The sequence below is a fragment of the Podarcis erhardii genome (assembly GCF_964252035.2).
Source record: "Podarcis erhardii genome assembly, chromosome: 5".
Lineage (NCBI taxonomy): Eukaryota > Metazoa > Chordata > Lepidosauria > Squamata > Lacertidae > Podarcis > Podarcis erhardii.
Window position 1 is genome coordinate 36,361,309 of NC_138509.1, and position 22,374 is coordinate 36,383,682.

The 22,374-nt window shown below is 43.6% G+C and overlaps 2 protein-coding genes across 6 annotated transcripts in view; one reads left to right on the plus strand and one right to left on the minus strand.

Moving 5' to 3' along the window:
• ASAH2 (N-acylsphingosine amidohydrolase 2) overlaps nt 1–4,453 on the plus strand; it is a 37,009-nt gene extending 32,556 nt beyond the window's left edge. For all 3 annotated transcript variants that reach the window (XM_081861797.1, XM_081861796.1, XM_081861798.1), the window contains exons 20-23: nt 274–417; nt 1,258–1,317; nt 1,596–1,684; nt 2,754–4,453. In XM_081861797.1, coding sequence (XP_081717923.1) covers nt 274–417; nt 1,258–1,317; nt 1,596–1,684; nt 2,754–2,928 — 468 coding nt within the window. In that variant the 3' untranslated portion in view covers nt 2,929–4,453. The remainder of the gene's footprint in view (nt 1–273; nt 418–1,257; nt 1,318–1,595; nt 1,685–2,753) is intronic.
• A 1,873-nt stretch (nt 4,454–6,326) lies between these two features.
• Nucleotides 6,327–22,374, minus strand: part of SLC16A12 (solute carrier family 16 member 12) — a 40,406-nt gene continuing 24,358 nt past the window's right edge. For all 3 annotated transcript variants that reach the window (XM_081861878.1, XM_081861877.1, XM_081861879.1), the window contains 6 exons: nt 19,668–19,885; nt 13,229–13,332; nt 11,639–11,782; nt 9,193–9,784; nt 8,123–8,382; nt 6,327–6,948 (listed from right to left, as the gene is read on the minus strand). In XM_081861878.1, the coding sequence (XP_081718004.1) occupies nt 6,701–6,948; nt 8,123–8,382; nt 9,193–9,784; nt 11,639–11,782; nt 13,229–13,332; nt 19,668–19,777 (1,458 nt within the window). In that variant the 5' untranslated portion in view covers nt 19,778–19,885 and the 3' untranslated portion in view covers nt 6,327–6,700. The remainder of the gene's footprint in view (nt 6,949–8,122; nt 8,383–9,192; nt 9,785–11,638; nt 11,783–13,228; nt 13,333–19,667; nt 19,886–22,374) is intronic.

Here is a 22,374-nt window from a genome sequence, read left to right on the forward strand (position 1 = left end):
AATTCATTCCGGAGGTCCGTTCTTAACCTGAAACTGTTCTTAACCTGAAGCACCACTTTAGCTAATGCGGCCTCTTGCTGCTGCCGCCGCGCCGCCAGAGCACGATTTCTGTTCTCATCCTGAAACAAAGTACCCGAGGTACTATTTCTGGATTAGCAGAGTCTGTAACCTGAAGCGTATGTAACCTGAAGCGTATGTAACCCGAGGTACCACTGTACATCATTAAGACACAACAGACCATTGCCATTTCAAAGCAAATTTAACTCATTTCAGGATACTGTTCCGGACTTGCCCAAACTCCCAGAGCCAGTCATTTTCAACATAAGCCTGAACTTATTGCTTCCTGTTCTTGATGCAAAACCACTTGGTAGCAAATTTGGGGACGTCGTACAAGATGCACGGTCAACGTACAGGGTGGTATGTATACCATTTTTAAAGAATAAAATACTACGGTGTTCTTCTTTGTACCATTTTGAACATGGAAATTATGCAGTTTCTTAACTTACATCAAATATATTAATTAAGGATATGCATTTAGGAAATAGAATTAGAAGTTAGAATGGTAGTAGCCCCATTAATATTCATATTGGATTAAATAGACATGAACCAAAAGAACTCCAAATGAGATAACCCCAAACACTTTTTTCATTAATTATTTTCAGCCTTCTTTTTCCACACACACCCTTTCCAGATTTATTTAGCTCTACACACACACACACACTCTACTCCAACACACACATGATGAAAGTTGGGCAACTGAAGGGGTGTCCCCCCCAATGCTTTTATGTTGGAAGTGGACTTTTTTTGCCCTACTGCGCAAATCTGTGCAAAGTTAGCTTCTGAAATGCAATCTGAATTTTGAAATACAGAAGAACTAAATCTGAATCAACAAAATACAAATGAAAAACATACGAAAGAAATTACGAAAATAATGTTTAACACCCCCCCCAAAAAAAAGGTAAAAATATAGCCACTACCCTCCATTCCTCTGAGTTCTTTATTGAACCAAAACAGCACCATTTGTGCAACAGAGAAATAACCCCACCCTCTTTTCAAAGCCACTGTACAATACAGCACATTCCTTTATGTCTGTTTAATGGCTGCTACTATAGTAGGAGCTGAACAAACACCACCCTAGTGCTCAGAGGGAAGTAGCGATAATCACCTGACCTCCTTGCACAGGAGCAGTGTTGTGTGGTGTGTACACACAACATAGCATTCATTTCCTCAAGAACAATTCTCTCTCTCACACCTCAGGGCGAAGTTGTCGATGTTCATTTTGTTGGTGCAAATCCAAGGAATTCTGCGGCAAATATGGTAAGAATCTTCAGGGACAGGTTTTTTCTGGGTTTGTTGGTTTCCAGCCCCCCCCCCATCTCCCTGCATTTATGTGCAGAGATTTGAGGTGCAAGAAATATGGGAGCATAAGCGATACCGAGAGGAAACAAAGGTGAGGAAGGAATAGCACTGGGAACTTTAAAAACACATTGTTTGAAAAAAACATTTATGCCAACGCGCCTCTGCAGAGGCAAGTCTCATCTCATGCTTCTCGTGATAATCTCTGGGTCACTGTTCTGTAAACTTTTTTTTTCCAGACCAGTTTCACATTTCTCATAGTAGAGAAATTTGACAATGCTTCCAGAAGTTGGCAAGTAGTGCATGATGATGCCTCATGGGACACCAGGTGAGCCAATTAAATAATAATAATACAGAGAACTGGCAGGAGTTACATTTTCCTCAAACTGCTGTGGGCCAACCTTTTCACAATCCTAAAAGCATTGCTTGCAGGTTGCAGCAATCCTCTTTTTTAAAATGCAAATAGCATCTTTAAGAGGGAGACAATCAGGAAGGGGACAATTGTAGGCAGGGAGATTTAACCCTTATGCTTCTCTGCCAAAGTACTGACGAAAATTCCTTGGTACAAGATGCAAGTTCTTCTTGGTTCCAGTGAGAGCTTCTATTCCATTCCAAACAGCAATTTACAGAGCAGTGGTTTTTATTGGGACCACAACCTGGGAGGGAATTTTTCTTTCGAAGCCTCCCCATGTGTCGTGTAGCTTGTTCTTAATTATGTCCTCCAAAAGCAATGACATGCACCTCTGCTTCCAGATTTGTGGAATGCACTCCCCCAGGGAGGCTTGCTTGGTGCAATCTTTTATCAATTTAGGGGCCACCAGGCAACTGCATTCCTTTTTGTGCAAAATTGATCACTGATGCAGCCTGTTTCATACAGTAGAAACGGGAAGTATAAATGTGAAAATATAAAGTTGATGAGTTGGCTTATATATAGGTATATTATGTTAACCTTCAGCAATTATGGCTTTAATGTCTCAACATCTAATTTGAAATTTGTTGCTCGTAATATCAGGGCCCTTGGTCATCCCAGTTGGGCATAGGAAGCAGACACCATGAAATGCAAACTGTGACATTTCAAATAGCTATCTGGACATACCATAGTCATTAGCTCGCCTACGTTCCAATTAAAAACTACTACCAGTAATTGCCTGCTTGCAATCTCATTTCCCAATCCTTTCCTGAAGACAAGGGACTGGGAAGCACACAACAGGGATCCATCGTGTCCCTTTCTCCCATAGAATCATTGAATTGTAGGGCTGGAAGGGGCCACAAGGCTCATCTTGTCCAATTCCCTGCAGTGCAGGAATATTTTGCCCAATGAAATGTACTTTTCTGGTTACTTTTGCTTGTGTATTCTCTGACTTGGCTTAATCCATCACCCTCGCTCTCCCAACCAGGTTCATCTGGCAAAAAGGCAACTGGGGACGAAGCACATCTCAGTTACAATGGCACATTCAAAACAATACTGAACCAGGAACTTACAGACTACAATACTTTGGTCACAGCAAAGAATTGCTGAGCTCAATTCAGGCATTTAATGGCTCATCTTCCACATTTGAAGTTTCAAACTGAAATCTGCAATTGTAAAATTGGTAGCTAGAAGCTGGAATGTTTATCATAAGGGTGACGTAAATAAATGGGAGGCTTTTGTGTAGCAATAGTGGCCATCTCCATCCTTAGCCTCCCAATAGGATTGACTTCTGGTATGAATTCTGTGACAGTGTTCACAGTACTCACAATTTGTTTACAGTCCTCTGCTGTGCAGTAGAAAATGAGATGCCAGGCGCAACAGAGATTGTAGGTTGGTTGTGCAGGGGAGTACATTTAAAGGGAGTAAATTTAAAGACAGACACAGCCGGAATATTTGTACCAGCCTTCAAGCATTTCAAATGAAACACTGTTGTTTCTGGTGTCTCATTCTAGTCTGTAGCTCGTTGTACTTATTCTTTAATAACTATTATTTAATAGCATTTTCATAGATCACAGAACTGTAAAGTTGGAAGGGACCCTGAGTCCAACCCCCTGCAATGCAGGAATCTTAGGCCCAACATGGGGCTCAAACTCACAACCCTGAGATCAAGAGTCTCATGTTCTGCCAACTAAGCTGAAATTTATGAGTCTATTCTGTGGAATAAATTTATAACTAAGCAAATTTACAAGTCTATTCTGTGGAATAGTGTTCACTGCAGGTGTTCAAAGATTTGTAACACGGGTGCTAAAACATTGCCCCAAAGTTGTGCTGAGCTAAATGGGCTACTGTGAAAACCTACTCATTCTCTCAGGACAGAAAAATATGTCTGTACTAATGCAGCCCCGGCCAACTGGATACCCTCCAATTCCCTTCCACCCCAGCCAACACAAGCTGTCAAGGCCTAGTGGGAGTTGTTACCTATAACACCTGGAGGAAGCTGTGTTGGCTACCTAGGAGGGCCTTAGGAAAGCATACTGTGAAAAGTTGTATGGAGGAAACAATGAGCTGTATCCTTGTGGCAGCATCAGATGTCTACCTGCCAGTCCCGGCAATACAGGACTGTGTGTCGTGTGAGATCTGAACATCTTTGTGAAAGGAAGAGCAATTGATAACTTCGCTGTGGCTGGGGCATGCATACTGCATGGACTGCAGGCACTAACTCCCCTGAGTTACTCATGAACACAATTAAATTCAGTAGACTATTTAGCCAAATGTAGCTTTGGGGAAGTGTGTGTTCAGTCTTTGATCACTGGTTTGGTATGGAAATTTTTATACTGATTAACCTTTTGAAACTGATGAAAGCAACCTGTTAATTTAATATTAAATTGCCTAGCTATTTATGCAACAGACTCACCAGACTCTGATTTACAATGGGAGGATTAGCTCAGAAAATCATCGGTTTTTAGCAGCTAGCAGTGGAATGTCCAAGTGACAACAGACATGTTCAAAGATCAATAGTGAGTTCCTTATATAATTGGGGTGATGGCTCCCAAAGTTTCTTTTGAGAACATGTTGGCTTTACATGTTTAACAGGTGAATCCCCTCTGCAAGCAGTCAGTTTAGATTGATCTTGTCCCCATCACCAGTCCCCAAAGCCTGCTGGGTAAGGAGGGAGGGAAAAGAAAGAAGGTTGGGAGAAGAAGAAGAAGAAGAAGAAGAGGAGGAGGAGGAGGAGGAGGAGGAAGAGACAGTCCCACCCACTTAATTCTCTGGCCCTGCGCACCACCAGCATGTGTCACCTCATGGATTACCCTTGAGTGACCAAAAAAGTTTCCTCATAGTTTGCTTTAAAAGGAACCTTGAAGAGGTCTAGTAGCCATTTGTAAGATCAACCATTATTGGAATGTCTCTCCTGCATGTAGGCAGAATTCTTATTTTTGGCCAATAGAACAGGCAAGGCCCAAAACACACCAACCGTGAACAATGCAAAACCATTTGCCACCCTATGTGGGAAGTTATATATATAAAACCGCTTCAGTACAGATGTGCAGATTCCAGCCATGCCATAAAACAGGTTACTTGAAGTGACCACAACTGCAGAGAGAGAGCTGCCTCACACAAACAGGTTGCACCCACATAACTGCATCATGAACAAGCAAATGTGGCCAGCTACGCCTAGAAACAGAGTCACTGCAATGCTTTATAATTGTTGTGCTATTAAGCAGGAGATGTGGCTGAAACGCAGAGAAATACCTTCCATTTGTGCCGCATAATTCTGCTTAGTGTATGCATTTTGGCAAGCAGTTTTCTTCTGACAGAATGCATCTTTGTTGGGGAGGGGCTGGATTTCACTAATTATATGCATTCCACATGCACTTTTCAATCACATGTCCTGTACACATTCTCAGTTGCAAAAGATGCAAATTTTTAAGGAGCGCTATGGGATGCAGTGCTCATCTCGCTTTCAGGCTGAGGGAGCCGTCGTTTGTCCATAGACAGCTTTCTGCGTCATGTGGCCAGCATGTCTAAACTGCTTCTGGTGCAATGGAACACTGTGATGGAAGCCAGAGTTCATGGAAACAGTTTAATTTCCCACTAGAGTGGTACCTATTTATCTACTTGCACTGCCGTGCTTTCGAACTGCTAGGTTGGCAGGAGCTGGGACAGAGCAACAGGAGCTCACTCCATCACAGGGATTCGAACCACCAACCTTCTGATCGTCAAGCCCAAGAGGCTCAGTGGTTTAGACCACAGTGCCACCTGCATTATTAACACCAAATGCATTCACTGAAGGAATGAATAATTCATCTGCATCAACTTCAAATGCAAACTGAACTCATTTCTCCCCCATCTCTAACATGCACTCATCAACAATGAATGTTCTCTGGGTTTTAATAAGTGTGCAACTGAGCAGAACAAGCACACAAAGAATTTCAAAGCTAACCTTTTAGGAAATCAAAAAGGCTTTAAAATATAGGAACAAACCTTAGTTAAATTTAACGAAGGCCCCTTTCATTGTATTATGCTTCCCAAACAAGAGGGCGAAGCTTACCATAGACTGCACTTAAGTGGCCACATCACAAGCAAGTACCCACATGGCTGGATGCATGTACTCAATAAATTTGAGTGTGTTTACTTTGCAGATCAATACTGCAAAAGCTCAGTATTGCTCAGTAGAAAGCTGCCTCCATACCAGCAATGTCGCAAGAACGCCTTGTGATACTAGAGCCAGCTTCGCTATGAGTTTTTTCAAATGGAAATTCGTTCCTTCCATTCGTTCCCTCTGATTACTACAAATTGTTTTCAGGTGTTTTAAAGAAGAAACCGGTGAGAATCGCCAGCCTTCCAAAAGCCACATCCCAGTTGTTTATCAAATCCAGGCACATCATAAAGCATATTTTGTGACCTTTTGAAATGAAGTTAACAACAGTATAAAGCAGCAGTTCTGCAGCTGAGTTCCTTTGCAGAAGTCAATAGGCATCTGTTGATTTTCAGAGTTAACCAAAGAACGCATTTAACCTTTTTTCATCCCAGCTTATTCCAGGCAAGAGCAGCCACGTGCAAAATTAAAAGGCTTTTTACTGTGTCAACATTGTTTTACACACAGTTTTATCATCTATTTGAATGTCTAGTTTGCCTTCTTTGTGCATACAGGGCCACCCTCAACCTCCCCGGCACTGCATTAGAAACTATCTTAACTACATCCTCAGAGAAGAACTTCCTCCTTCTCTGCTACCCTCATTAGGGCACAGGCTTTTTACCTGCTGAAAGGACAGAAAACAAAAGTCCCATGCAAAGAAGCATTCCTTCTCTCCTTTCTTCCAGTGGGGAGGGACATCTTCAAATAGTGTAGCAAGACTTAACAAAAATCTATCTTAGCAAAAGGTTATTGGGTACGCTAAGGAGATGGGGAGGGCCCTTTCAAGCACGTTGTCATCTTTTGCTATAACTGTTTGCCTCACTGGCCAGCAGCTCCACACCTCTGTGATCTAATTCTCTAGTTACAGAATAGACAATGGCTCCATTTGTCCAGCTTGGTTGCTTGGCCCCAGGCCTCAAGGGAGTCCGTTTCGCCTTCTTGGCTAGTCTTGCGCAACACAGTAGCATCGAGCTGAATATCATGGAAAACCCACACAGCAGAAACGAGGCCATGTAGTTGCCAGTTGTGTCCACAAGCCAACCTGTAGGGAAAGATACAACATTGCTGCCATTATTATTATTATTATTTCAATTTATATACCGCCCTTTATCAAATGATTCCAGGGCAGTGTACAATATTAAGAATGCATTAAAAGGTAAAGGTAAAGGGACGCCTGACCATTAGGTCCAGTCGTGACCGACTCGGGTTGCGGCGCTCATCTCACTTTATTGGCCAAGGGAGGCGGTGTACAGCTTCCAGGTCATGTGGCCAGCATGACTAAGCCTCTTCTGGCGAACCAGAGCAGTGCATCCCGTCGCGGGGATTCGAACAGCCGACCTTCTGATAGGCAAGTCCTAGGCTCTGTGGTTTAATCCACAGCACCACCTGCGTCCCTATGCATTAGGGAGCACCTAACCCTTATGGCTGCAAAGGTCATCCTTGAAAATGTGTTGATGGTACCTGGTGAAATCTCGAAAGCCAGAGGACATGCTGAGCAATATGACAGGCAGGGCTTCCACTCTCTACATTGCTAGGTACAATGCAACTAGAAGCAGCAGGAGGTATTATCAACAACCTCTGTATCCCATGGTCATCTGCATGGATGTGGGTTGACCCGCTTTGTCCTCAGAACAATCCCATGAGAGTGACTGAGTCCTAGTCCCCCAATGAGCTTCACAGCTGAGTAAGAGTTTAAACCCAGACCTGCCAGACTGTTTGGTCTGCATAGCTCACATAAGGCGAATGGTTCCAATTTCTTCGGCAGATAATTTGAGTTGCCGACACAGACATTTGGTGGCAGCGGCAAACGCTACTTCTAAATAACAGCACAAAAGTATCCACAGGTGGCCTTTGCATTAGAGCAGTTAAAGAAAACAAGGTGTGATTTCGCACTGAAAGTTCACAGTGAAAGAATGAAGAAAAATACCCAGAAGACAATGAAGAACTCTGTTCAGATCTGTCACATATTACTGGCTTTATAGCAACAATGCAGTATGGTGTCTGTTTTTGTTTTGTTTTTTCCTCTTAACTGGACCTCTCTAGGGTCCTCTTTCTTGCATTTGCCTTGCATACAGAAGGAATGTATTGCCCTCTGGTGTTGAGTTTAGAGCAAGAGGAATCCAAGCAGCAATTGGAAAGAAAAGGAAGGAGCCAGTAAAGCCATGTACTTGAGATTCATACATAACCAGGGAAGCCGATTCACATACAAAACTGACCTGCAACAGGTGGGCTAATCAGGTAGGGTATTGCATGAAGGAAGTACACCACCCCAAGGGCAGATGACAAGGAAGCCGTGCCCACCACGTCCGCAGTCACCACTGGGAGAAGCGTGATGTAGGCTCCATCAAAATACCCGAAGGTGAAGGAGAAAGGCACAAGGAGCGGAAAGCTCTGGAGCACCGGAAGGAAAAGGCAGCACAGGCCATCCATCCCCACCGCAAAGAAGTAGCAAACATAACGATACTTCTTCAAACACCTGCAAGGCGTCAGAGAGAGAGTAGGCAAGAGAGTCAGTTGCAATGAAGTCACATTTATTTCATCTGACATCTGATCTTCACTGTAGCTGGGGTCTATCTATCTATCTATCTATCTATCTATCTATCTATCTGCAACTCCAGGGGCTGATCCTCATGTTTTCTGCCTGGACGTGCTCTGTTGCATTTGTTGGATTTTTGTCTCCTTTGGTTGTGGACTCTATCCTGTAATAAAAAGGTAAAGGACCCCTGGACAGTTAACTCCAGTCAAAGGTGACTATGGGGCTGTGGTGTTCATCTAGCTTTCAGGCCGAGGGAGCCAGCGTTTGTCCACAGACAGTTTTCCAGGTCATGTGGCCAGCATGACTAAACCGCTACTGACGCACAGAGGACCGTGACGAGTGCCAGAGCGCACGGAAACGGCGTATACCTTCCTGCCGCAGCAGTACCTATTTATCTACTTGCACTGGCATGCTTTCGAACTGCTAGGTTGGCAGGAGCTGGGACAGAGCAATGAGAGCTCACCTCGTCGTGGGGATTCGAACAGCTGACCTTCTGATCAGCAAGCCCAAGAGGCTCAGTGGTTTAGACCACAGTGCCACCCTTGTCCCAACTAGCCTGTAATATTTAGCAGGGACACGCAGCCCAAGATGCACTGGATAAAATGGAAACCACAATAAAATTGTTAATGCTGAAGGGGGGAGGAAGGAAAGATGCACTCTTCTTAACATGGAAAATAATCCGTGGGGTGTGCAATGGGGCTCGTTATTCCATATCACCCAGCTTTCTATGTCATCACTCTTGGCCATTACCGTCTATCTGTCAGCCATCCAAAAGTGATGTTGCCGATGATGTCGACGACCCCAAGGATGGACATGAGGAAGGCCGCCTGCTGATGACTCATCCCGACCCTTAAGGCATAAGGCACCAGGTAAACAAAGAGGGGGCTACAGCCGTAAGCCATGAACAAGACGGACACTGCGAGCACCACAAAGTCTGGCATCAGCAGAAAGTGGTACTCCTGCCACGAGCACTGGCACAGGTATTTGTGGGACCAGACTTTGATCAGAGGGGAGCAGACCGACCACTGTGTCAAGTCCTGCTTCTGTGCTTCTGGCCCCAACTCCTGCTCCGGGAAGTCGGGCACGCTCTTGCGGTCCTCTTTGCCCGCAACCGGTCTCATCAAGGCACCGCAGACGCAGAGGTTTAAAACAAAACCTCCCAGGATGAGCAAGGCTCCCCGCCAGGAAAACTGTTCAATTAGGAGCTGGACCACCGGGGCCAGGATGAAGGTGCCAATGCCACTGCCTGACATGGCCATCCCATAAGCCAGGGCTTTCCTCTTGTTGAAATAGTTGCCCACCATGGCTATGGCTGGTGAATAAGAAAGTGCAAATCCCAGGCCTGGAAGAAGAAAATCACAAACACAAGCAAAATATGATTTGTTAGCAATGCAGATTCCATCACTGTTTCTTTTCTCTGTTAACCATGCAAGAGGCCAATGAGATCAGCATAAAGAAAATAGCCCTCCTTCCGTAGTTTGCTCTCAGATTTTTGCTATGTTCAAGAGGCACACTGAACTGAGGGCTCGCCATCATTTCTTGCAGCAGTGAGTTCCATAGATGGTTCTCATAGTAATTGTCATTCAAGAAGCTGCCAAGGCACGAAGGAAATCTGCTAGTACAAAGTGCTGGTTATTTTTGGGCAATAGCTGAGCTGAAGGCTGATACTGAAGCACTCGCACAATATGTGCTATAACAGGGACCTTTTTTTTCTTAGCAAACAAGCTATTGGCAGCCTTTGAGTACAGCATTTCTACAAAATTGTTATTAAACTGCAGGGGTCTGTGCACTAAGCTCCCATCACCATGGCTATAATGCGAGTTTTAACAAGTCAGCAATTTCTGTGTAAACATTTCCGTTCCTCATTTTTGAAGAAAACGAACTAGCAGAACATTGCAGGTTATTTCACACGCACGCACGCACGCACGCACGCGCACACGGATGGACACACACACACACACACACACACACAAACACACACGGCTGAATTCGCTGGGGATGATCCCAGGCAATATAATCAGCTGAAGATGCTGGTTCCACATTTAAATTTAGTGAATTAACCACAGAAGGTTAACTGGTGTGCTAACTTCACACTGTCACAATGTGTGGCCTTTAATTGGGGAATCATGTAATCACTTGAAATCTGATGAATTTTCAGAATCCAGAGTTTGAGAGGCAGAATTTTCAGCTGCAGACTTGAGAATCTTAGTGAAAAGTAGTGGGAAATTAGACCAGAACTTCAAAAGGTGCCATTGGTGAGCCTCACATTGTAACACCAACATTTGAACAGTCATCGGCACACAATTATGGCATTCCACCAAAACAACAAACCTGCATTTCTGAATTTCAAAATTAAGATCCCATTGTGATTTCCAACATTTGAATTTGCAATCTGAGGATCCAAGTCAGAATTATTATTTTTTTTCAAAAGTAACCTTGGCTTTGTTCTGATTGTTTCCTTCATATTCCTGATTTTGTTGACCAGGTTCCCTCCTTTTCCCCTCTCCACATCTCACCATAGTTATGGTTCTCACTGTATGGCTTTGTTCAAGTCACTGTCTCCTTACCTCAGTTCCCAATCTGTAAAATGGAATTATGGTGTCCTAATTCAAATACGTAGTTGGGAAACAGACAGCTGGTCATACGTAAAAGCATAAGATATGCTGATCCATTAACAGATATGTCCACTAATGGAGGAGGAGGGGAGAGTTTCCACACACACCCCACACCCCATCTCCCCTCCTCTCTGCAGCCTTCAGTGTTCCTCCACAAATATGCCCTGAGGGGTCCCTCAACCCTCCAGGACAGATTTTCAGGGACTACCAGAGCCTGCAGGTGGAGAGAGAATCAGCCAACATCATCTCCTCTTGTCCTCCATTAGTGGGTGCCTCTGGTGAAGCAACAGCACTAGGACGACCAGCTGGATTTTGGGCAACGGCTGCAGCCCTAAACACACACAACACACAAACAAGTCAAATTAGTCTCCTGAGCAACATGCATGGAGCTCTGCTGCAAGGTTGCAGTTCTCTAGATGCCTATCTGGGGTTAAGTCTCAATGAATTAAGCAGCAGAGCCTATTTCCCAGAAAAATGCACAGAACTGGGCTCTCAGAGGAGGTTCCTGAAGCATGGAGAATAATAGTATTGATGCTACAATAATAACAGCAATAGTAATAGTAGTAGTAGTAGTATGATACCTGTAAGAATTCCTAAGGAAAGGTAAAGATGCTCTAGGCTTGTGGCAAAGGAGCTCAGGATAAGTCCAGCAGATGCAAGAAGTCCTCCCAGAATGATGCCCACTTGGCAGGAGAGGTGATTGCTGATGAAACTCCCCAGTGGAGCTTAAAATGAAAATGAAGGCAGTCAATGGGGTGCATTTCCATTTGAACACACGTACTTTCACATGGACAAGCATGCACATTGGGGATAGATTTCTGTGTACTAAAAAGGGATGCACACACATCTGTGGTGCTCCAAAATCAAACAGAGAGAAAGGCTGCCATGGGTTCTGCACCCTACCCTCCATAAAGCTTTCAGCCATGGCTGTTTCCCCTTAAAAAAAAAAAAAATCAAGAATGGTGGGGAGGGGGGTAATAGAAAATATTGGCATCTGCTCTAGAGCCCAGGTGATTTGTACATTTAAATTAGTAACACACTCCCTAAGTTATGTTGAAATGTTATCCTCCGACGAGGAAAAAATAGGTTCTGTGCCCCACAATGACTCTGTGCATCTCATAAATGAAATGTGGGTAGAGATTTTCACATAAGGGAATTCTCAGTGAGTGATGGTTTGTGGATGGGGAAGCAATAGACATACAGGTCAAAGGAGCCCACATCATCCCCTTCCCAGGTGACACTTGACAATAGATGTGAGTAGAGATGAGCAGATTGGCCTGTTTCTACTCTGTCTCAGTTCTAAACATACCCATTCATAAATCTGTTCTGTCTTTCTCCATGCTGGTCTGTGAATATTTTTGAACGTACGAAAGTTCACACTGGGTGGCGTTCAACTAAATTTTACTCAGAGTAGGCCCACTGAAATGAATGGGCTTAACTCATTTCCGTAGGCCTGCTCTGAATAAAACTTAAGTCAAATACCATCGTTTTTTTAAAAGGTCTTTCATGGAAAGAAGTGCCAATTCCCTTCTGCTTGCGCAAATATGGCTTCGGAGGCCAGGAAGTGAATTGTACCCTGTGAGTTTTGCATTTCAGCTTGCGTAATTACAGTCACACCTTGTGTTACATTTGCTTCATGTTCCGGCTTTTCAGGTTACAAACGCGGCCAACCTGGAAGTGTTTAGTTCTGGGTTCGCCGCACGCGCAGTAGCAGCACTCTACTTACAGACCTTTGGGGTGTGAACGGCACCCTGAAACAGATCACATTTGTAAGTAGAGGTACCACTGTAGTCCAAAACAAAGCGATGGGAGTGCATCCTAAAAGTTTCTCCAATTAAACTTTGATTCCCTGATTACTAAAATGCATATCGTGTATTTTAAACCATAACAGGAAAGCAGTGCACTATAAATGAAATGAAACAACTGGAAACCAGAGAGATTGTGTGGAACTGTTTGTTCTGATCATCAGGCAGGTCTAAACCAGAAACTCTGCTCATTTAGTTCTGGTTTTTTATGACTATGTATCAAACCGTTACTAAAAGGAGACGTGCAGCACAATCTTAAGCATATTTGCCCAGAAGGAAGTCCTACTGAATTGAATGAGACTTTTAGGCATAGGACTGCAGCCTAAAAGTACTTCACCCATACGCACAATTGATCCAAATACTCACCACAAAACATTGTAGCACAGTCTACTATGGAATGGATCCAAGCTGTCCGGGCATAATCTTGAGCAAAGTAAGTCTGGAACTCCACAAAAAAAATTGAGATGCACCTGGAAAAAACACACACACATTTAATTCAACATGTTAAGCTACTGCAGTTAAAGAATAAATGGAAACTAACTTAAGATGTATGGTGGATTCCAAGTGAAAGGCAGAGAGTTGCATTCAACATGGTTCCTTGTGCTTTTTGGGCTAGGGATGTCAAAGCAAGGGAAAGGGGCATGGAAATTGCCATAATTCACGTGCTCACCCGAGGGCAGGAATGGAAATAATAGAAACGAATATGAGCACTATTAGCTATTTATATCTATGTATCATCTATCTATGTATCATCTATCTATCTATCTATCTATCATCATCATTTATCTATCATTTATCTAAAGTTAAGTAACATTCATGGACCTTTAGCCAACAGAATACTCCCCACTGCTCAACCAAAAAAACCCAAATTGTAGCACAGAGGGATTGTGTGTGTGTGTTTTATTACATTTCCTGTTTTACAATTTCAGATAAACATTTTACATACTTAAGATATCACTGACTTCCCTTCTTCTCTTTCCATGGTTCATTTTACATATCTTATATCCCTGCATATCTTACAAAAACTATACCAGTCGGTTTTCCATTATTTCATCCATCAAAACTTATTTACACCATTGAATTTATCTTAATACTGCCAGCATTTTCAGATATACAGAATTATTTTCCATATATTCAATAAACCTTTTCCAATCTTCTTTAAATGTATGTTCTTCTTGTTCTCTTATTCTATATGTTAAGTCTGCAAGCTGTACATATTCTGTCAACTTAAATTGCCAATCTTCTTTGGTTGGGGCCTTGCTAGTTTTCCATTTTGGGGCTAACAAAGCATGGGCTGCAGTTGTCGCATACATAAACCACCTTTTCTTACACATAGGAATTTCAGTCTGAATTATCCCCAACAGAAAGGACTCTGGGGGGTTTTTTTTGGGGGGGGGAAGTAATTTTTAACATTTTTTTTCAATTCATTGTAAATCATTTCCCAATACTCTTTTACCCTTTTCCATGCCCAGGCACAGAGGGATTTTCAAGGGTGTAGGGGAGGTGAGAGTTGGGGCTCCTGTGTGCTGCCAACAACAGTTTCTTTGGTTTGAAAATATGCCCCCAGGTCCCAAAAGGTTGGTAACTCCTGATAATCAAGCAGCCCTACCATTAGCAAAGCAAGGAAACCTGAAAATTTTACAGATTTCTTTTTGGGGGGTGGAGATTAGTATTAAAGAATGTCAAATTGTCCATTTCTCCTCACCAGTGTGTGGACTCCATTTAGTTTTCACTTTGAGGGCACCAAGGAGCCTTGGAATGTCTTTGGGCTCAAGGCCCAGTTTGTTATTTCAGGGAGACTTATTTTTAATAGAGTAAGAAGAGCCCTGCTGGATCAGGTCCATGGCCCATATACTCCAGCACCCTGTTCTCATAGAGGCCAGCCAGATGCCTCTGGGAAACCCACCAGCAGAACTTGAGCCCAACAACACTCTCCTCACTTGTGTTTCCTAGCAACTGGCACTCAGAAGCCTACTGCGTCTGACTGTGGAGGCAGAACATGGTCCTCGTGGCCAATGGACATTGACTATTTAGCCATGGATTTTACCCTGTTGTGAGGGTTACTGGGCCCCTCCTTTCAAATAAGCCCTCAAATATTTCCCTCAAAGAGAAATGAGAAAGATTGTTTCTGTAAGAAACAGGAGGGTGACAGTGGCTGACCGTCTTTTGTGTAGTCTCAGACTAAAGTTCCTATCCCAGGTATGCACAGAGCCTGTACAAGCAGGTGCATTGTTCTGAACAACACAGATCTACTGAGTGGTGTTCTTATGAAGGAATACGAAATGGAGCTTGAAGCTTATAATGTTTATGTCCGATTATTGTGATCTATACATCAGTTTTCACTGTTCTGTGCAAGACACACACACACGCCCAAGAGGTGTGGATTAAAAAGGCTTTTCTCCGTTTTAGATAAGACATTCCCCTTGCTTCATACAGATAAACAAGCTTCCTCCTAGGAAAACTGCAAACATGACAGAAAACTGCCCTTCCGAGGGGCCCGTGTGTGCACAACTGATGATTAATGGCAGTGTTTGTTTCAAGCTCATCATGATACAGCATTAACTGAAACACGTTCACCTCTAAAAAACAACTCAGAGCTGTCTTTCCGTGCCAGCTGATTTGGCTGGAACACCGAGGCCCATTTTCATGTGCTCCCCAGTTATGTCATCTATCGCACTTGGTATAGCTGCAGGATATTCCTCCTGGTCCATGCTCTGAGGCTTCAGTCTCTTTCCTCTAGACAAGTTAGCAGACACAGCCTGCAGTGTTAAATATTTGGCTGGATGTTTCTGCCCTTCTTGGGTTGGTGGGAACAAAATTCCATGTATAATTCCATTTCTTAAAGTTTTATCATCAGGAAGAAAATGGAACTGAAGCCACATTTGCAAACCAACAGAGACAGGCTTGCCTAAATCTCCTTCACACCTCGGGGCCAAATGCATTTTAATTTGTGCAATGCACTCTTGAACAGTCCTTGCACAGTTTGTGAAAAGCGGCTCTGAATCAGTGTTGTAGTTTGCATGATATGTGTTATGTGGATGAAGAGGAACACCTGGTGGAATAATTTTGTCTCCAAAACACATGTGTATTATGCAAACGCTGAACACTGGCCAATTTTTTCTTCTTCTATTTTCTATTTTGAAGGAAGGCAGTATCAGATATTTTCTGAATATCTAAGATGCTTGAAGAGTATATATAGAGAAGGGGCCTTCTTGGGTCACTCACCCGTCTCATTGAGAGTAGTCGTGGAAAGGGATTGCACAGCCAATGTCTGAGAAATGAGTCATATCAGGCAAGTCCTCAAAAAACAGGGCAGAACCAAGAAACCTGCTGTCTCTCTCTGTCTCTCACGTTGCCCACCGAGACAAAACAGCATACAGCCCATCAGGTATGTGCAGCAGTCCCATTGGATAGGGATCTTTTTTACTGAACAAATATTATTATTAAACAAACTTAATAATTACTTTTTGAACAAGTGTAAATCATATTACAAAGCGTCTTGGTCATGGGAAATATTTCCTAAACTGATGTGTCACGTTCCGCACAAGGTGGCTCACATCAAAATTATAACTTTTTAAAAAGTCACCAACTGTCAGGCATGGAGAGTCCTCCCCTCCCTTTGGAAACTTTACAGATAAGAATTAATGAGCAGTTGATAGATTTATAGTCCTTTTATTACAGCATCATGTCGCGAGTACAAATACACAGCTCTCCGCAAGGAGGGCAGTTGGCTAGTCTAATTCTCCTTCCGACTTCTGCAGCATTCTGGGTGTCAATGGGAAGTTTGTCCCTCCCTCTAACTCCTTTGCTCTCTGATACATTCAGACCTCTGAGTCCATGGTGAACGGGGGTGGGGGGTCCCCCACACTCTCAAGAGACGTCTCAACTAGATGCCCCCTCTCTTCTGGTTCTCTTGTCATTATGTTGAAACTGGCTAACTCCTCCCTAAGCTGTTCAGGTCCTGTCTCTCTCTCTCTCTTCTTCTGAACATGTGGACAAGGGGGGAGACTCTTCTCCCTCCAGCTCTCCATCAGAGAGAAGCTGGTCTGCCATAGAATGCATTCTCCAGTACTCGCCTTCAGACCATTCCCTGACACCAACATTGCAACCAATCAATCAACATTAACAACGGTTGGGGCAAAAACTACTCAGAATACAGGTGGCAATAATTTTGCGTGCATTCAAGTGATGTGCAGCCACCAATGCATGGGTCCCTTTGGACAGGGGTAGAATGGGTTTATTTGTGCTCCGCTGACATGCATGGGGGCCAAGAACACCCTTGGGTGTCGCCTGTACAGGGCGAGACAACCTTTGAAAAGTCAAGGGGGAGCTGGTTTGTCAGGATTTCCTTGGGTGGAGACTCTGACAAGGAGGCAGTGCTAACAAGAGGTCGTCCTCACCTTGGTTCTTTCATTTGCCATCCTCTTGCATAATTTTTGGAAAGGTTGTGAACTTAGGCCAGTGCTATCACTAAGCAGAGTAAGCCTCAGACAGCAAGATTAGGATGTGATGAAAGAGCAGCGAGTTGTATAAACCACTTAATCTGTTACTGGATAGAAAAGACCCTTGTGGCCTCGGGTGCTAAGACTTTTAGTTATTTAAAGTACTGTTATCGGCCACCCTAACCTCTGCTGAGCAGTGCTAGATACAAGGGGTCTTGGCACCGAACCAGGGCTTATGTTTCCTTTGGGCACAATGGAGGCTGTAGGGTCTTTATGAAATATGGTTTGTTATTTACACCTGAGTCTGGATGGAGAGAGGGTTCTGAGCATCACATCTCAAGAGGGACTTGCTTGCTACAGCGACACAGCACTGGATTTAAATGCAAACAAAACATAATTCCTGTGTCTCCTCCATACAGCTTGTCCGTCCCTCGGCCCACATGACCTCTAGCCCCACCCTACTTCTTCCCCAAAACCCTCGCTAAAGCCAAGCCTCATTTTTTAAAAAGGACATTTTCCCCTGTGGTGACATCACACCCACTGTTACCCTGGCAACCTCATTTGCTCAGCCTCAAGAATCTGACTGGTCATCAGCACCTTTGTATTCCTTAACGAGTCCCCACCCCAGGCTATGCCCAGGTCTGGAAAAGGAGCTTATTCTGCAGTTTTACTAAATCCAATGCCAAAAACAGTACTTTTAAGTTGCCTTGTAAAGGTCAAACACCCCACCACCGCAAAGGCAGATTACAAAAGAAAATGCAATGCAGTACAATTGCAATTAAAACCTCACATTTATTAATAAAAGCAAGAAATGCACACATAAATTATGCAAGCAAAACTGCTACAGGGAAATAATCTCAGAAGGAAATCAGAAGGAAACAAAAGAGGGTATCCAGGGCTCTCCTGGATATGTATGACGATGGGGTTTGAGGAATCCCAGCAGGAAATGTCTTCTAGAAATGTGAGGCCACTGTGGCCTCCCTCTTGTGCTCTCCACCCTCTCAGTGGCAAGCATGTGAGGGCCTCCGTTGCAGATCTTAACATATGGACAGGCTGCAAAGGCAGTCCTCAAAATAACTCAGATCCGAAGCATTTAAGTTTTCAAAGCTAAGGTGCCTAACTCTGATTCCCAATGGTTTGATCTGCTCCCCGCCCCCCACAAATTCTTCTGTCCTGCTCAAAATAGATTCCCAAGAGCCCACCAATTTTGAAGGTGGCAGCAAAATGGAAAAAAGTTGGCACAGTGCTGAGGTGGGCAGAGAAGCTTCAGCCCCGTGCCCTGGTGGGGATGCAAACTGCTCCCTGTTAAATAAATGTAACCACCTCATTTTGAATTGGTCTTAGCAATGCACTGGCAATCAGCATAAGTGCCTCGTGAACCAATTGCCAGGCTCCTAACAGGACACAGCCAGCTGCATTCTGTACCAATTGAAGTCATCTGGTTGGCCGTACCGAGAAGAGAACATTGAGCACTGGCCTGATCCAGCAGGGATCTTCTTATGTTCTTGGCAGTCTTCAAAGACAGTCCTATGTGAAGCATGTTGCAGAAATCCAGCCCGCATATCACTAACACTTGGATAACTGAGGCAAGGTCAGACTGGTGCACAGTTGGCATACCAGTCTAAATTGGTAAAAAACACTCCTGGCTGCTATCACCACTCGAGCTTCCCCAGTTGGCATGGAGAACTCCAGAATTCCACTCTTTGTCCTCCAGGGGAAGTACATGTCCAAACAGCACTGGTTGCAAGCCTCCATCCACTCACTTTATCTGGATGGAACCCATCCTGTCTGGATTCAGTATCAGCTTGATGGCCCTCATCCACTCTATGGGTTGACTAACTCAAAGCCAACAAGTTCAGTAGGTGTACTCAAGAGTATGACACAGCTGGCTACAACCCTACATGTCTTTGCGGCTCTGCAGAGGAAGGTACCATCATGTATCAGGGATGCAGAGGGATGTCACATCCATAGTTCAATGCACTCCCCTCAGGTGATCCACCTGGGTCTTTCTCAATGTATGTGACACACTTTTAATGCTGCCTTAGCAAAGCAATCCTGCTGTTATTAGACTTAGAATCATAGAGTTGGGAGGAACTTTGAGGATCATCTAGTCCAATCTCACGCAATGCAGGACTATGCAGCTGTCCCTGTGACCTTGGTTTTATCAGCACCATGCTCTAACCAACTGAGCTATCCAGTGGACTGCTGTAATCATTCTGCAGATAACGTGGCTAAGAAGTGTCCAGATAAGTTAATTAACATCCTCCATTCCTGGACCACAAGGTAGCATTTCCCACCGCTTTCAAGCAGGGGATAACAACAACAAAAGCTGGGTGAAGAATCACACCCATAAACGCCCTTACCTTGTTACAGCTCTTGTGCAGATAGTAACAAGGAAGCAGCCGATCACAATCATCCACCCCCAGCCACCATCGGGAGGGGAGGCGCTTAAACCTTTCCTCGGTGCAGCCATGGCTGGGATAGGGAGTCTTCCTTTCTGTCCAGAGTCACTCTGCAAGACCTGCCAGTTGACAGGCAAGGCATGAATGGAATGTTACCTGGCACATGGGTTATTTGACATCTGAAACAAAAAAGCAAAAAAGAAACAATAGGGAACAGATCAAAGCAAACCACACATGGCTCTGTCAAAGGCCACTATCAAATAGTTCAATGGAGAGGCAAGCTTTATTGTTTAAAGTTAAGCTTTTTATTTTTAACTCCCAACAACCGCAGGAGTAAATTCTATGCATTGTTGGCAGCAGCTGACTATGGGCCATATTTGCCACTTTAATCCAGAGTCACTCCATTGATCTCACTTCATGTTCTGCCTCACCCATAACAGATGGAATCTCTGTATCTGACAGAAAATCTATCATCAGAATATTTTTAAATCATAGCACGTTAACATTCAAAATGCATTTGAATGGACTGAATCCTGAACTGCAATGTGCTGTTGTTTTACTTCGATACTTGGGAGCTGGTGAGGTGAGGTGGCTTAGAGTCCAGTCCACAAACCAATATTTATTCAGATGTTCCATTAACATCACTAATTCCTAAGTAACCATGCACAGGATCACAGCCTTAGATGTATGATGCAACATCTGTGTTCATGTAAGAAGGAGGAGGAAGAGGAGGCGGCCTCACAGGCTAATCTTCCAGAAGTGCAGAGTAATGACTCTTAAAAGGTATGCATGCAACTTTCATGGCTGAGACAACAGCATTTCACCCCAGTGGTGGGGGGGGAAAGCAGTTAACGTCTTTCTAAAGTTGGGAAGGGTAGAATGTCAAAGGCATAACTAACATCAAGCAGCCCAACTGTCAAAAGTGCCTTTGAAGATCATCTCCCTTATAGCTTTGCGTGAATGAGGAACTGTATCGGCAAGCTGGAATTTAAAGCCAGACCAAAGATGGGCACCACTAAATCCCAAAGACAGCCAGCCAGTTTCAAATGCAGTCTCTGCAGAATAGGCTTCCTTTTCCTAGACCCATTTCCTATTTGTTAGTTTTAAAAGCTTTTTTTACTGTATACAGTACTTTTTAGGTTAAGTTGCCCCTCAGAGGAGTTTTACAACCATGTTCAAATATAAATCCATCAAATCCAAAGGAGAAGCCAGTAAAAGAAATAAAATATCCAGTTTGGTTCCAGTCATATGCAAGCCAGCATACCAACAGAATAACCCAGGTATCTCTAAAGAATGTGATGTTGTTCATAGTTTTATTCAAATGGGTATATCGTGGTTTTATTATTGTTGGGATTAATTGTGCTGTAAATCACCATTAGGTGAATAGTGGTAGGCAAATTTACCGAACGAAAGTGAATAAAACACCTTATACCTTCATCTAAAAACCCACACAACCTCTTTCATTGGACCTGTCAGTTGCCTGTCTGTACTCCTGTCAGGGCCCAATTTTAGAGTCTTATTGGACAGGGGTAGGAAGCTGTGTTGAAAGGATTCCCAGTTCTCAGAATTCTCAGTTCCCAAAATTCTCTGGGGAAAACCTTAACAATTAAATGGATATAAAATCTGCCTCATAGATATGAATGGATTTTCTAACTGTGGTGTTGTATAGTTCTCAGAATTCTCTGGAGAAAGTCTTAACAATTACACTGACAGGAAAAACCTCTTCATATTTATGAACCATTATTAGTTCATAGTATGGATATGCCCTCTTGTTCATCTGAGAACAAGGGAAATGGCTTCCAGGTCAGAGAGCCTAAATTATATGGAGAAACCCTGGAGCTAAGACACTACCACACTTTCCACTACCTTACTCAAGCAAAAGCACTTCATTTGGACCATCAACATTAACATTCTGTTGCTCTGTTGAAAAGGATGTTTCTTCCCCTGCTGAATGAAGAATTCTTTTTAAAAAATAATAATAATAAAACAAATAAGCAAAGCTGTCTGGTATGTGATATAGTTTTCCTTGGAGGGAGACCTAAAATAGCCCAGCTGCAGCCTAATCCTTTAGTGGTTGAACACACAATATTCCTGCTGACAAGAATCACAGGCAGTCCCTTGAAACCTTATCCAATGCCATTTCTAGGAGGGAACTGAGTCCATTTCAAGATAAACAACGATAAGCAGCTTGGAAGAAGCTTTTAGTTCCATTTCAGCTTTATTAGCACTGATCTTGAGGCCAACTCTAATGTTATGGCCCCACATCATAACTACCAATAAAGTACCAGGAATGTGCCCAGGACTCGCAGTTGTAATAGCTTGCGCAATGGTTCCTACCTTGACAGAACTCTGGTGTGGTGCCAGCCAGGCCAGGACTTTGGGGCAGAGGGCCAAGGTCCCATTCAGTGGAATGAGCTGTTCATAACAGGCAGCAGTTCTGCACATTTCCCTATACCTCTATATCTGTGCTGGGTAGAAGAGTATTCATGTCTCTCATCCAGTTGTCAAGGGTCTCCGTTCTTTATTTTTAAAACTGTGATCATTAAAGCTGCCTCGTATCCTCTGCTGTGCATCAAGTGCCCTGCTTGAACATACACACCAACTCCAAGCGGGATGCGGTTCTCAGATCAACAGGAGATCTGGCAGGAAAGTGCTTCCTAACTTTTAT